The 15,266-nt window shown below is 36.7% G+C and overlaps 4 protein-coding genes across 4 annotated transcripts in view; all 4 read right to left on the bottom strand.

Annotated features, from left to right (window-relative positions):
- LOC104781161 (VHS domain-containing protein At3g16270-like) overlaps positions 1 to 2,520 on the bottom strand; it is a 7,243-nt gene extending 4,723 nt beyond the window's left edge. Inside the window, exons 1-5 of the mRNA XM_010505763.2 lie at positions 2,388 to 2,520; positions 1,842 to 2,267; positions 877 to 1,608; positions 556 to 711; positions 191 to 464 (exon numbers count right to left, since the gene is read on the bottom strand). Of these exons, the coding sequence (XP_010504065.2) occupies positions 191 to 464; positions 556 to 711; positions 877 to 1,608; positions 1,842 to 2,048 (1,369 nt within the window). The 5' untranslated portion in view covers positions 2,049 to 2,267; positions 2,388 to 2,520. The remainder of the gene's footprint in view (positions 1 to 190; positions 465 to 555; positions 712 to 876; positions 1,609 to 1,841; positions 2,268 to 2,387) is intronic.
- Positions 2,522 to 6,503, bottom strand: LOC104781150 (zinc phosphodiesterase ELAC protein 2-like). The gene is made up of 11 exons (XM_010505751.2): positions 5,994 to 6,503; positions 5,813 to 5,902; positions 5,692 to 5,736; positions 5,556 to 5,610; positions 5,417 to 5,460; positions 4,889 to 5,284; positions 4,531 to 4,796; positions 4,306 to 4,450; positions 4,167 to 4,217; positions 3,083 to 4,075; positions 2,522 to 2,993 (listed from the first exon to the last, which is right to left on the bottom strand). The coding sequence occupies exons 1-11, from the start codon at positions 6,372 to 6,374 to the stop codon at positions 2,646 to 2,648; spliced, it is 2,814 nt and encodes a 937-aa protein (XP_010504053.1). The 5' UTR covers positions 6,375 to 6,503; the 3' UTR covers positions 2,522 to 2,645.
- LOC104781131 (DEAD-box ATP-dependent RNA helicase 45-like) lies at positions 8,683 to 11,256 on the bottom strand. Its single transcript, XM_010505727.2, is given in 2 exon segments — positions 8,683 to 9,900; positions 9,903 to 11,256. Coding segments are annotated over 2 exon segments (2,394 nt in total). The 5' UTR covers positions 11,251 to 11,256; the 3' UTR covers positions 8,683 to 8,854.
- LOC104781141 (DEAD-box ATP-dependent RNA helicase 45-like) lies at positions 11,336 to 11,860 on the bottom strand. Its single transcript, XM_010505739.1, has one exon. The coding sequence runs from the start codon at positions 11,848 to 11,850 to the stop codon at positions 11,428 to 11,430; it is 423 nt and encodes a 140-aa protein (XP_010504041.1). The 5' UTR covers positions 11,851 to 11,860; the 3' UTR covers positions 11,336 to 11,427.

Genomic DNA, 15,266 nt, shown 5'->3' with positions numbered 1-15,266 from the left:
AAACTTGCCATCAAATCATTTATGTTTTTTGATTCTTTTGGCTCTGCTTCAAGATTTGCAGTCGACCCAAACATATCAAATAGCTCAGGCACATGATTACCACCAGCAGCAGCGGACTTTTCCCCGACAGTCATTCCAGAGAACAGGTCATCAGCACTTTCTTTTTCTTCATTCGGATGAAATGATACATCTGCAAAGGGGTCATCATCATTTTTCTTCTCGCTGCTACTCAGTCCAGTGTCAGTGCTATCCCCAAACCAATCATCATCCATCAACGGAGCTGCTGTTGTCACTGTACTGCCAGTATTTATAATATGTGGCTGGTTTAAAGTATCTTCTGTTGTATAATCTGAATCGCCAGTATCGATCAAGTCAGGTAAATCAACAGCAGCCTCTCGCTTCACAGTATTATCTGAGCTGCTCATCAACCCACTTGGCTGTGCACCATTTAGAACGCTCAGCACCTACACAACGCCAGTATCTTGAGTTAACCATCAAATTAGTATAATGCCAAAAGTAGAGTTTTGTGAATACTTACGACAAGCAGAATCTTACCTTGTTGGCCTTTTCGCGAAGGGAAGATTGCGGAGACTCTGAGCATCGCTGAATGGCATCCAAGTTTTCACCAAAATAAGTATGTATAATTGAAAAATTATCATCTTCCTTCTTCCTCAAAATGGCTTCAAGGACACATAGAGCTTTCATCCGAACCTGCCAAACAAAAATCACAGTTTCGTTTAAAGAACATAAGTGGGAAGATTTTTTTATGCTAAAGAAGAAACAAGCCAGGAAAAGACATACAAATGATAAAATCAAGAAAAAAGGTACATTCACATCACACAGTTTCACAAGGAGGTGAGTTTATCATCAACATACTTGCCACATTGGAGACTGGAGCTTCCCCTCAAGAGCAATGCTTAAAGCAACAACATCCATTTTTGCAGCCTCTAAAATGAAAACATGAAGTGCATCACGAGTTGGCTGGAGGCGTACACCGCCGGATGTAACAATGGTTTCCAGCAGCTTCTCCTCACGAGTTTTGCTCTCAACACGTACTGAAGCAGAACTCTCACTCGCCTCTCCGGAACCGTGGCCCCAAGATCCACCAGCCGTGTTCTTACCGGAGTTACCATCCCTCCCCAGCTTAACCGGATCATATCTACTGAAGTTCTCATTTTCCATAGTTAATGATCTATGGAGATTTGGACCTCTGTAGCTGCTGCTTCCATTCTCATTCTTCTTTGGCAAATGGCCTTGAGCAAAATTACTGATTCCTTGCTTTATAGAGGCACTTCCAATACCCACCACCTCACTCAGGAACGATTTATTATCATTAGAGGGCACCTGAAAGTTAGTATTCCCAAATCCTTCAATGCGTCTGTTGATGCTTTCAGGAGCAGCTGGCTTACTACCATTCTCCTCCGAAAAAATAGCAGAAATTGTTTCATGAGCAGTTTCCCGTACAGCCTTATTAAGTGCATCACCTTTTAAAGGATCTGGATGACCCTTGTAATGGAATAGATTACGCACTGCAACCGAGTTCCTTTGCATTTCTCGTCTAAACTCTGATCCAGACTTTCCCACAGCATATTTTATCAACCTAAGAGCCTATGTACACAAAATTACAATAACCAGAATCAGCATTAACAAGTTCCAAGAGAGATTTTAACCAGAATTAGATCGGTTACTTATCAATTCTACGTTTCCCTAGGAAGTATATGCTCATTTCAACTTTACACACAAGAGCTCTCTCACTCTGATCCATTCTCAAAAACAGACATCAACCAGTAAACTAAACCAATCCTCACATGCAACATTTTACAATTGAAATAGAAATTTACCTTCTGCTTAACGATGGGGCTTTTGTTATCAAGACGTTTCAAAATGAACTCAGAAAACTCCTTGACGATACTGACATGAGAAGAACGAAGAAGGTCACAGATCTCTTCCAATTTATACACAGGCGCTACTTTGTCCTCATCAGACGTAACCGCATCTACCATCCGCGACCTCCAATACGATTCCACAGCTCTCCTACTCGTATCCATGACGAATTCGGCAACAACAACAACAACAACAAAAACCCTAATTCCCCAAAAACGCAACACCAACAACGAAACAACCCTTCGACCTCGCCCGTTCAAAAATCGCAAAAAGACAACAACTTTATTGAAACCCGATCCTCAAAACTATCATATCAGTTTAAAAACCCGATCTTTTAAGCTCCAACTCACTAAAAGATCACGATCGGGATCCCAATTTCCCCCCTACAAACCAATTAACGCAGAGGTAAATTAGAAACCTTGATACGAGATAACCATTAGGTCATCAGAATCAAATCAATATTAACGGAGAGATCAGAGAAATTGAGGAAAAAAAGAACTCACCGGTTCGTAGAGGTGACAGAGAAGGAAGGAAGCAGGTGGTCAATAAAGAAGAATGGCTCTTTGTTCTTCTCTGTTCTTTTCCTTAATTCCCAAATTTCCAATTTTTTTTTTTAAATTTCTCTTTTTTCCACAAATTCACATGAAAACTTTATTTATTTTTCTCCGTCACACTCACATGAAAAATCAATTAAATTGGTATATTCAATTCTAAAGACAAATACAACAAAAGTCAAAACAGGGGACAAAACAGAGTAAAAACTAATTGATGAAAAAGCTTGGGACTTTGTCACTTAAGCTATCGTCATCAGTCTCTATTTCTTCTTCTTCTTCTTCTTCAGCCTCCTGGTTTCTGAAGAGAGTTTTGAAGTAAGGTAATATCTTTGGAAGCACATGTATATCCGCCATGTTTATACTCATCATATCAAAGGCAATGCATGTATTGTGCATATGTGACTCGTCGATCACCGGAATCTTCGGGTATCTCTGGCTAAAATGAGTCAGCACGGTTCGGTATACACCTGCTGAAGATCCGACGTCGATTGCTTCTTTCGTTGTGCTATGATTTTTAGCTACAGCTTCTTCTATCAACGCATCCTCAAACGTTGCCTGTTATATAAGAAAAGATGGTAAATTATGAGAATTTGAAAGATGTAGGTGTTTTAGACAATTTTGCTTATATAGGAGAACTCACAAACCTCATGAATAAGAACTGTTGCTCCTTTTGAAGCTTCAACCATTTCAGGACAAGGCCTTGTGTCTCCTGAGTAAACCATTTTCCACCCCGGGATCTCATCTCCAGTGATGTTTTTTCTTTCTGCTGCTTTTACAACAACCCCAAAGGCTTGGGGGCAATGCACTACAGGAAAGCTAATCAACTCCTCCAAACCCATTTCGCCTAGGACCTTTTTTAGTTTCTTCATGAATGGTAAAGCTGAAGAATTGTCAGTCAGTGGGCTACTCGGTCTTTTATATATACTTTGCATTGGACTTCCTTTACTGAACAAAGAACGCTCTGCATTGCCACTACTGGTAATTTTCTCAGGGCGGGTGGCTTCTTGAGAAGCCCAAGAAGTTGTTGTGGTGTTCCTGCAATCAAGAAACTCCATATTTAAATCCTCAAGTCTTTGATATGCGTCGAGAAAATTCTTTAGCGGTCTCGGTCCAACCACAATTGCTGGCTCATGAGCTACTCCTTTCAGAAGCTCACGTCTACGAGCAAGGATTCTTGCAAGACCCGTATGGTGATCAGCATGGATGTGAGAGATCCATATACATCTCAAGTTTCTCACTGCTTCATCAGCTCCTTCTAAACCATATCTTCGTTTAAGCTGGCCTAAGGTACCTTCTCCACAATCCAAGAGCATACTGCCACTAGAGAATAGGTCGATGTAAATTGCCGTGACATTCCGGTATTTTGAGGGTTGGGACGAACCAGTGCCCAAAAGAACTATCTCCATGTCATCTCGTCTAATGTTTTCAAGACAGCTTGGAACAGTGCTTTCACCCAGCCATGGCTCTTCGATCATCATCTTGTTGTGTAGCCCATTCCATAACCGCTTGATTTCTTCGGTCTTACTGCTGATCTCAGGAATTTCTGAAAGAAGCTCATCCATCACTCGTAAGGATGTCAATCGACTAGGGATACAAGATCTGTCTACCCCAAGATTACCATGTGGACGTAAAGTGAACTGCCCAAAATATAACAATGAGAGAGACTTAAGAGCTAAAGGAAGCAAGTTTCATAAGGAGGAAACAATGCACGGAAGCAACACTCAATACCTTGAGGAGATTTTCAGCGGAAATGCTCTCTCCAATTTTTGAATCGAAGCACTGACAAGAGAAGAAAAGAACAAAGCTTGACTATATGAACACAGCCAGATTCAACTCTACAAGAAAATATCACAAAAGTATTTGTAACCTTGCTCAACGAAGTGGAATTGATCGAGCTATTAACATGTTGAGAAGACCAAATTCCAGGAGCCGGAAAGAACTGTGGGCATAAATAGTTAAGTCTGGCTGTTATTCTAGAACTAGCTCTCAGAATTGGAAACTCCATATTCTTCCTGGACAAACACCAAAACTAAATATAAGACAAATGAATGCAACAGTTTTTCATAAAAAGAACATGGTTGAGAAGACTCACCTTTCATGTCCAGCAAGAATGTGCTGGGCAGATTGGAATCTCTTCATCCAGATTTGGTAAGCAGAACTATTTGTTACAGAAGCTGGACTTAGATGAATAATACAATTAACAAGTTTAGCTCCATCTGTTGAGTTGTCAGGACATGAATAATAACTCTTCATAGAGGGATTAGAAAGCAGTTCCTCTGCATGTGACTCTGTAGGACAGTCCACAAGCAGAACAACAGGACCAGGAACTGAAGGTCCCATCACATCACTCGGATGAACCTATAAACAAGACTGAACAGTGTTAGCCTGCTAGAAGAGAAACTGATACTGAGTTATGGATAATCCAAATAATTGCACTTTTTGAGACATACCGTAATATCTTTAAAATCTGACTTCACTGATTGTCCAGACTGAAGATAACTGTATTTTGGACCAGCTCTCAGTCCAAGAGCCATAGCCTTCTTTGGGTCAAACTTTCCATTGATTTCAGGTAATTCACATACATATATAACTGAAGTTTCACCAGTTTTGCTGCCGGATTCCTCTAAGCGACTCGGTTCTAATAGAATGGCGGAGATTTTCACAACTTCATCATCCACAAGAACATAATGATCCATGGGTGGTTTACTTGAGCCAATCTGAGGCGTGGAGTCAGATGTATTCAACGATGGACCAAAACTTCTTGTATGAACCATCGCAGCACGAGGGATAAATGACCTCATAGCATCAACCAAATACTTGAGATCCGAAGGACCCCATACGTTTACCTTTAGTAACAAAAGAGATTGTAAAAAAGTTCAGCAAATTCCATTCGAATATTAGTTGTCAAAATGGTAAGCACAAACTCAGGAAAAGCAAACAGGAAACATACAAAGAGATCATAGGAGAAGAACACTCACGGATAGTCCTTCTTCACCAATACCAGCTAGAGTCAGTAGAAGACCTAACACGCATTCAAAATAAAAACACTTATCACTGTCTAATGATGTAGCAGCAAACACACTAAAGCTGATGCCTGGATAAAAAAATAAAACAAACCTGGAAGCCCCCCTGCTGTCTCTGAGCACACACGAGACAAAAATATATGATCTACCTGAAAAGAGTAGAGCAAATCATGACATTTCAAACTCGCCTCATCACACAAAGAAAAGAGACCAAGTATAGTCATTGATACCTTTGATAACTTAATCTTATGTTCTGTACAGAAACGTTGCAACCCCTGCAATTAACCAATTAAGACTAGAGCCACTAATAAAAACCCTATACACTAAAGCAATTGCAGATTAAAAAGTAACCTCTCCAGCATTAAAGATGAATCTTTGCTTATCAAAGAAGAGTAATACAGAAGGCGATGTATCCTGTGTATCCATTCCCGTCCCAAGAATCTAACAATGCAGAAGAATTAAGCATCATCTTTTACAGTGTTAAGATTGGTAAAATTGAAAAATTGGAGTGGAGTGGATAGAAATTGGAAACCTGAACATATGCAATGGTGTTGGTAGGGTTAAGGGTTCGAGTGTTCCTCTTGAGATTCTTCTTAGGCTTATCGATCTTATCCAAACCCGCAGCTCTTCTCTTATTAAACTCGAAAGAATCAGAAGAAGAAGGAGGATTAAAGCTAGTAGCTTTATCTCTCTCCATCGGAGACCTACCTTTTCTGTTCTGCTCCTCGAAACTAGTCCACTTGCGTCTCGGAGGAGGAGGAGGACGACGACGGCTGGGAGGAGGAGAAGAGGAAGCGAAGATTGGGTAGAGAGAAAAGGGTCTATGAAAGAGCGAGAAAGAAGAAGACTTGAGAGGAGAGAATCCGAAAAGGCCTCCTGGGTTTTGATGAGCCATTGAACTTAAGATTTTCATAGTCAGACAAAAGCTCAAAAGTCCTTCCTTTTTTTCCCAGTGTTTTTTTTCTCTCGCTACACTCACTCTCACAGATGAGAGTCAGAGTGCTCTCCTCTCAGATGAAAAAGAAGTGAAAGGGATTTATCACACACAGACAGTATAATACTGGATAATAAATCATACTTACACACATGCAAACTGTAATTTATTGTAGTTAATAAAACAAAATTCTATCTTTTAATTGTTGATGATATGGTTGTGTTAGCCATATCACACAAACAAGAAGTGAAAGGCTGAAGCGGCCAAGCCAACTCTCTTATTAGTATGATATTGTCTGCTTTGGACTCAGATAATCCAGCCCGTACGGATTTTTTATTGGGCTCTTCCCAAAATATCTCATACTAATTCTAATTAGAATTAGAATTAGTATTGATTTATATATTATAAACTTATTTTCTAATTTTCAGATGTGGGATACTGTTTGTATCGGAACATGTTGTTAATAAAAGGGATGAGTTTTTCCATCGTTATGGGGTCCAAGAATACGTGGTCCACTCCGGCTTCATGGAACGCCGTAAACTGCTCTTCGGACGACGTCACGCCCACCTTCAACGACGTACATCCATTGTCTTTTAACTCCTTAGCCTTGCCGAAAAATAATACAAACAATGAGAAGAGGAATTTTTTTTTTAAATGGAAGCTGTTACGCTATATATTAAGCGATGATGGATCCGATACATTATACCTTACTCAGGACGATAAGGTCATAAGAAAACAGCACCCGGACGTCTGTCAAAGTGAAAAAACATATACAGTAAAACCTCTATAAAGTAATAATGTTGGGACCAAGATATTTTCTTAATTTATAGTGATATTAATTTATCTATAAATTAATAATTATTATTTTATAGTGTAAATTAATAATTATTAATTTATAGGTATATTTTTAATTTTTTGATTTTTTAAAAAATTAGACAATTTTTGCAAAATAATATTAGAATTTTGGATGTTGTAAATTTTATGGTATTGGAATTGAATTTGAAATAATTAAAAAATATTATTGACAATGAATTACAAATATTATAGACAAATTCACTTATACACATGAGATAAATTTTCAAATTTATAAATAAGAATATCAATTATCGTATTTTAATAATCTATCAAACTATCAAAATGTAAATGATGCATATTTAGAAATTAAAAACTTTAAAAAGTTTTAGCTGTTTTATGAAATGTTATAGAATATTTTATATCATTATAGTTTGAAGATACAATATAACAATTGTTTTATAGATATGGGATTTAAGAGAAACATACTTTACTATATCAGCATCTATATATATATATATATATATTTACATGATTATTAATTTATGATATTATTGGGACCATATTTTACATGGTGATTTCAAAAAAATTATTATCTTATTATCTTATCAAATTTTGTTATTTTTTATACTGTCCCGATTTGGGACTAGCAAAATTTATTAATTTATAGTATTTATTAATTTATAGAGTATTAATTTATAGAGGTTTTACTGTAGAAACAAGTCCTCCAGCAGCGATTTTCTTACTGCTTGATGCCATCTTCGATATTTTGGTTTTCCTTGAAAACGTCCAAGAACAAAAGTGTATATAAGTATTAGTAGAAATAATAATAAGAAAGAATCAATAAGAGTTAACTCACATACCTACGATTGCTATCAGTAGATTATCTATGAAAGAAGAAATAAATTAAGGTTTAATTAGGAGATACCGATCGAGAGAGAAAAACCAAGAGCGACACAATACAAGTGAAGATTGATAGCATTCTCAAGTCTCATTTATAGAGAAACGTAGGAAAAATCTTCAATGCCATAATTTTTTTTTGGCTCAAGGATGATGATTGATGACAAGTGTCATCTTAATGATGGTATGCACAGTGATTGCATACTGTGATGCATAAAGAATCTTATTCAGTAATTTGTTTATTTTTACTACGGATCTAATTTGTTAATAAGACGACTTGACCCACTCATTTTTACTACCATTTACGTCACATTATTCTCCTTACGTCGTTTCCTTTGATCTCATCATTATTCATTACTCTTGTACAAAAGTTTCTTACAATTTTTTTTGTTTGTGTTGTGAATTTAGTACGTTCAGCCGTTGAATTTTACCCCATTTATATCGGGATTATATTTCCACTAAGCGGGTCTCAAGGATAATAACCTAGGACTGACTGTAATGGTTCAATATCAGTGTTAAATAATTAACGGTAACTTCATTTTTTTATAAGTTGGCAGCTTTCTCTATTAGATGTTTGATTCAGAATTTCATTTTGTTTGATTAACAAAATATTATATACAAGAAAGAGAGAACGACGGTAATGAAAGAAAACCACCACCAATCTAATTGATGTTTGTTGTTACACCAAGTCAAGTCTATAATAAGACTCTGCAACTGTTGTTATACTTGTTTTCTGAGAGTATCCAAGAATCACAAACCTCATGGTTTTATAGGACAGAGTATCTTCTGGCTTGTGTTCCTCCAGGAAGGGAGAAGGCTTGATTAGTTACGTCTTCAAGAACACGCTTGAGTTCAGCTTTTGCTGTTTTGACAGAATTTTCAGTAGGCCCTTCAACGAACAGATAAAGCTTGCGTTGCTTAGGTCCCGGCATACTTCCTAGCTCATAATGCTGACCTCTAACGGTAATGGCGGCTCCGCTCCACGCTGATATTCGACCAAGCGTTTCTCTGTGGGTGACTCTCCACCGAGCATTTTGTGGGAAATCATTGATTTCCAATTCTGCTTCATAATGTTCAGGCATCGCATCTGCTTGAATCCTTGCAAGGTTGTGTTGCAGGTTAGCGGCAGCAGCCATGGCTGCAACGCGGCCTGCTCCATCACTAGGAGGGACACCTGCCACAGTAACAAGCCCTCCATCGTTAGGCATCAATTGGTTAGCAGTCACAGTAGCTTCAGCAGCAGCAGCAACAATGGCGGCCATCTGAGAAAGCATAGCTTGTTGCTGTGAGATATCACTACCAGCCTTTCTTACTACATCATTTTCATCTTCTGAGTCAGACTTCTCTTCCTCATAGCCATACTCTGCTTGTGCAATCTTTGCTCGTGCTTTCGTTGCTGCTTTGCTGACTTCCTCCTCCTCTTTGTTGAATCTAAAGCCACTGCCACCATAGCCAGTTCCATGAGCTTGCTCAATACCCTGTTTAACCTTCGCCATGAACCCATCGGCTAGTGCTTTCACAGCATATGGTACTGGCTGCTCAGATAGTTCCAAGGCCTTTACTAAATCTGGTGCATAATTTGCATCATCCTCAGAGATAAATGTTACAGCACATCCTTTCCGCCCTGCCCTGCCTGTCCTGCCAACAGGATGCACGTATTCTTCATAGTGGTTCGGCGGATCAAAGTTTACAACCAAAGCAAGCTCTTTCACATCTAGACCCCTGGCTGCAACACTTGTGGCAATCAACAAATTGCGGAAATTGTTCTTAAATCCAGATATAGCTGATTCACGATGCCTTTGGTCCATACCCCGTGAAGAGATAGACGGGGATAATCATAGTTGGTCATCTCATTATACAAAGCATCACATTTGTCCTGTGAACGAACAAAGACCAGAACTTTTCCTTTCTCATACCATTCCAGAAGAAGTTCAGAAAGTCTTGTGAACCTCTCACTCTCCGGTCTGATTTCAACTAACTGAGTTATATCTTTATTCACAACACTCCGCCTACCGACCTGTATTTCCACAGGATTGTTCAAGACTTTACGTGCCAAAGTTTCAACCTAGCGTGGAAAAGTGGCAGAGAAGAGCACAGTTTGACGGCCAGGTCGAATATTTTGTACAATACAAGTTATTTGAGGGTCAAAACACATGTCGAACATACGGTCAGCTTCATCCATTACCAAAAATGTGACCGTTCGCAGATTGGTGATTTTCCCACTGCTTGTGCAAAGAATATCGATCATTCTGCCAGGAGTACAAACAACAATCTCGGTACCTCGCTTAAGATCATTGATTTGCTGGGCAACTCCTGATCCTCCATACACAGCCACACATCTTATACCCAATGCCTTGGCAAACTTTTTGATATCGCTGTGAATCTGCTGAACAAGTTCTCTAGTTGGTGCCATTACAAACCCAATCGGCCCATCACCAGCTTCAACGGGAAACTGATCTTTGATATGCCTCAACATTGGCAGAACAAAGCCAAGGGTTTTACCTGAACCGGTTTTTGCAACCCTAATGCAGTCTCGTCCGCTCATGATGATTGGTAGTGCTTGTGCTTGGATAGGCATTGGCTTTTCATAGTTAAGTTTCTTCAAAGTATCCAAGATTTTACTGGTTAGTCCAGTCTGGTACCAAGATTTGATGGGTCTTGGTACACCTTTCCCATGTACTTTTAGCTCCAATTCCCTTGTATAAGCATTAACTACATCCTGTGTCATCCTTGAGATATCCTTGACTTGGATATAGAAGTTCTTCTGGAAAGGTTCATAATCTATTTTGGAGTGGTCAACAAGAGACAATTTCTCTGCTTTAGTCTTCTTAACTCTCTTCATGAACTCCTCATCGTCTTCTTCTAAACTTGAATCATTTGGTTCTGAATAATCATAATCAGAATCAGAATCGTCACCTTGAATTATCCTACCAAGGACCTTATTAAAACCTTTGTTTGCCCGGTCACCACTTTCCTTGTCATTCATTCTAGAATCCAAAATATCATCGTTCTGCAGTGCTGTGGGAGAAGTAATAATATTGCTAAGCTTCTCAACCTCAGGTAATATCATAGTATTCATAAAAGCATCTAAAGGATCAACATCATCATCATCATCATCATCTGCAGCTATGCCACCTCCATTCTCATTCTCAGAGTCTACCATCTTGGCATCTCCACCATTTTCAGGTATAGTCTCTCCACCGTTTCATCTCCACCGTTTTCAGGTATAGTCTCATCATCATCAACTACTTCTGCTCATCCTCTACATCTTTTTCTTCTTCTTCTTTCCGGGTTTTGATCTCACCATTTTCATCACCATGCCTGCTAGTTCTTGAGCTTTTCATGTCAAGCTTGACATCACATCATCTCTATCTTCATTACAACCCTCTCGTGACCTCTCCTTTTCATGTTTCTTCCTACCCTCCCTGTCTCTCCTCTCTCTGTCCCTTTTCCGATCTTTGCCCTTATCTCTCTCACGTTCACGGTGTCCTCTTTCCTTGTCCTTCACTATGCGTTTCTTATCCCTCTCCTCTTCTTCTTCTTCTTCTTCTTCTTCAGAATCGCTAATCCTCCTCTCTCTCCGTCTCCGACTCCGACTCCGTATCCTCTCATCTGAATCACTTCTCCTAACTCTCTCAGACCGTCTCTTCTCCGAAATGTTGTTCTCCTTCTTCCGCTCCGTACCGCGATCACGATCTCTACGATATTTGTTCAAAGCATCATCGTCTTCCTTGCTGGACTTTGATTTCTCTAACTTCATCATCTCTAATGCAACAAAATCAATCCCGATAGAAAAGCACGTAACCTACCCTACCCAGATTCAAATCAAATCCACCGACCTAGCCAGAATCTTCAACGATTATAAAAGACGAAGCTTCTAGAAGAATCGAGAAGACTATTACACTAACGCGTCTTGTTGATGTGGTGGACTACTGTTATGTTGTGTTACGTAACCAACCGCCTTAATATTTTGTTGGGCCTGGTTGGTTGTGCTGGTAACAGATAAAACTAAAAATTGTCATTGGGCTAATTGGGAGAGTTATTAAGGTCCACTAATCGAGATTTCGTTAAATTTTATTTTATCACTTCTTCTCTTTTTATCTATTTTTTTTTTTTTTTTTTTGTCTTCTCCTGTAACTTTAAAAAGCAAATTCAAGTGTGTGTATGCTTTGGAGTTTCTTATGACTTTGGACTGACATTATTTTAATTATTGTATGTCATACATATCCTTTGATTTCAGTGTCTAAAGGGTAAGTTAGTGGATGATTATTATTTATAGTTCCTTCTTAGATCAAAGGTTCAAGTTAAATAAAAAATTAGCAATATTTGAAATATGTTATTGTGCCAGCTACCGGCATCTTGACTATCTTTTGCGTCGAGATGCATTAACTCTTTTTCAATATCTTTTCAGAAAGAAAAAAAAAGACTGAATTCGTACAAATGTGGGTTAAGTAAATTACTTGGTTCGTTTACCACAAATATATATATATATATATATATATATATATGCATATGGTCCATTGTGCTTTCTAATAATATGTTTCACAGGCATTTTATGCCTATAACCATTATATACAATGAATGTTTTCTCCATCCAAAAATGTAACTGATATAGAATATGATTAAGTAATACTTTGTATCCACACGAATTGATTTGGTGGTTAAATGCTCTTCTATAAGAAGCAAGAAACTTTAGCAGGGTTTATAAACGAAGTTGAGAAAGACGGAAAGTACTCTCTGGTGCATAGTTGGTAGGCACACTTTAATGCTCAGGACTCGGGAGATGAAGAATAAAAAATTTCACACACATGAACGAACACATATAGATATATGTGTGTATGATAATTTATATGTAGAAATTGATAAATTTGCTTTACAAAACGTAATAAAAATTGATATTGCTTAGTTTTATTTAAGTCTTTACTCTTTACAAATTAGAGGGCCAAACCTCAAATTAATATCTTATATGTAGAAATTGATGTCGTATGCTATATATGTTTGTATTAAGTTATTAACACATTCATATATGAAATGATATATATATATATATATATAAATGAATATAGCAAACGCGAACCCTTTTATTAATAATCTAGTAATATTTTTCATAAGCCGAAAAGAAACGACTTATATATACTTATTAGCTGATGATGATGTTTGTTTCACCTTCATTCTTTAGTTTAGTTGATGTATCAATTGGGCTTAGATTTTGATGATAAATAACATTAGACATGTTTCAAGTTCAGCGTTCATATGTTAGTGTATATCTTTTAATTTTGATGAGCAAATCATTAAGCTCGATTTGACATTGCAATTTCCATTTGTTTTATGTGTTCGTTTATTGTTTAAGACACATGAGCGTTAAAATTTAAGACGCAAATAAATTATCCTTTATTGTTTGTCGATTGGATCAGTGACAATACAATCATTGTAATTGATAAGAGAAAGTGATCCAATATTTAATATATATTTTTCCAATAACAATGGATGTCAATAACCCTTATTACTCTATTAAATTATTTATTTGCTTTTTTTTAGTATATATGATCTTAAAATTAATTACCGATCCATCGAGACAGTAAGTTAATCAGTTACTCGTTGTACTCGATAAATCCCCAGACAGGCTGAACATCCTTAAACTTGCACGTACGCCCTTCAATCTCTAGATCGACCTGGTTGGAGCTCAAGCTTGAATGCACAGTGACTATGAACTGAGAGAGTCCGAAGCAATCTAGAACCTTTTTCACGACCTGGTTGAATTCACATTTTTCCTTGAAGTCACAACGATAGGCTTCGAAGCTTGCGAAGCTGAATGCGTCTTCCGGAGTTACATGTATTGTGTAAACCCAGCTCCCTCGGATACTGGAATACCCACACGGATCGAATTCGAACTCCGGAAGACGCTGTCCGTGTGGTATGAAAGTGAGAAGATGAGAACAGGTGGGATCGACATCGTTTGAGAAGATGTTCTTAAATTAATAAATTAACCTTAAAGTTATCTAAGGGCATCATTATAGGGTAACAGTTTTGATCATTATAGGGTAACAGTTTTGAGTGTTCTTAGAGTAAAAATATTATGAAAATAATGTAAGATCATTAGTTTAGATCTTTTGTCAAAAAGTTAGTTATTGGGAGAACATGTTTAAGATCATAAGATTTAATAATATAATATTCTTAAACATATTACAATTATAAAAACTTATAAATTAACATTTAAATTGCATACTTATATAAAATCAATTATATACTTATAAATTAATATAATATTCTTAAACATATTACAATTATAAAAACTTATAAATTAACATTTAAATTGCATACTTATATAAAAGCAATTATATACTTATAAATTAATATAATATTCTTAAACATATTACAATTATAAAAACTTATAAATTAACATTTAAATTGCATACTTATTTAAATTGCATACTTATATAAATGAAATATTTTCTTTTTTTCCAAAAAATCTCGTCCAATCACGTGAAGCCACGTCGAATAAGAACTGGGCTTAAATCAGTTCTATATCAAGAACTAAAAAAAGTGTTCTAAGCCACTATTCATTATTTTTCTAATTTTTTTGGGCTTAGAACACCAAGGGTGTTCTCCCTATAACGATGGTCTAAGAGTTCTTAAAATTACTAAATTATTAAAAAGATAGATACTCTTAAGAAATAATTTTTGATGTTGTATTATTGATAGAAATATTTGTTATATTTATCTGGTTTACAAATATTTTATTAACAACTTTTACTATTGAAATTAGTTTTTATAATTTCAATAATAATTTAGTTCTAAAACAAAAACAAAATAAGATAAAAAAACTAATATCTAAAAATTCCTCAAGTTTACAAATGCTGTAATATTTTTTTTCTTCAAAATTTTCTTAAAAATTGCTCAAAATTTTCTTAAAAATTGCTCAAATTTTTTTACAAAACATGTGTTACCCATTTAGACCCTTAATTTAATATATTAACCCATAAAAATCATTAATTGAATTTTCACAGTTGTAATTTGTAATTGAATCAGATCACTTCGTTAAAGATATATACATATTTCGATAGAGTCGTAATACAAGTAGATCTTTCAAGTAGAAGGTGATGCTATTGCAAAGTGTGGAGGTTTAGGTCTTTTTAGTAGTTCTTCATTCATCAAAAAAAAAAAAAAAAAAAAAAAAGG

Source organism: Camelina sativa, chromosome 1, assembly GCF_000633955.1.
Source record: "Camelina sativa cultivar DH55 chromosome 1, Cs, whole genome shotgun sequence".
NCBI lineage: Eukaryota > Viridiplantae > Streptophyta > Magnoliopsida > Brassicales > Brassicaceae > Camelina > Camelina sativa.
The sequence above is the reverse complement of the archived record's forward strand: the minus strand, read 5'-3'. Positions and strand labels throughout refer to the sequence as shown.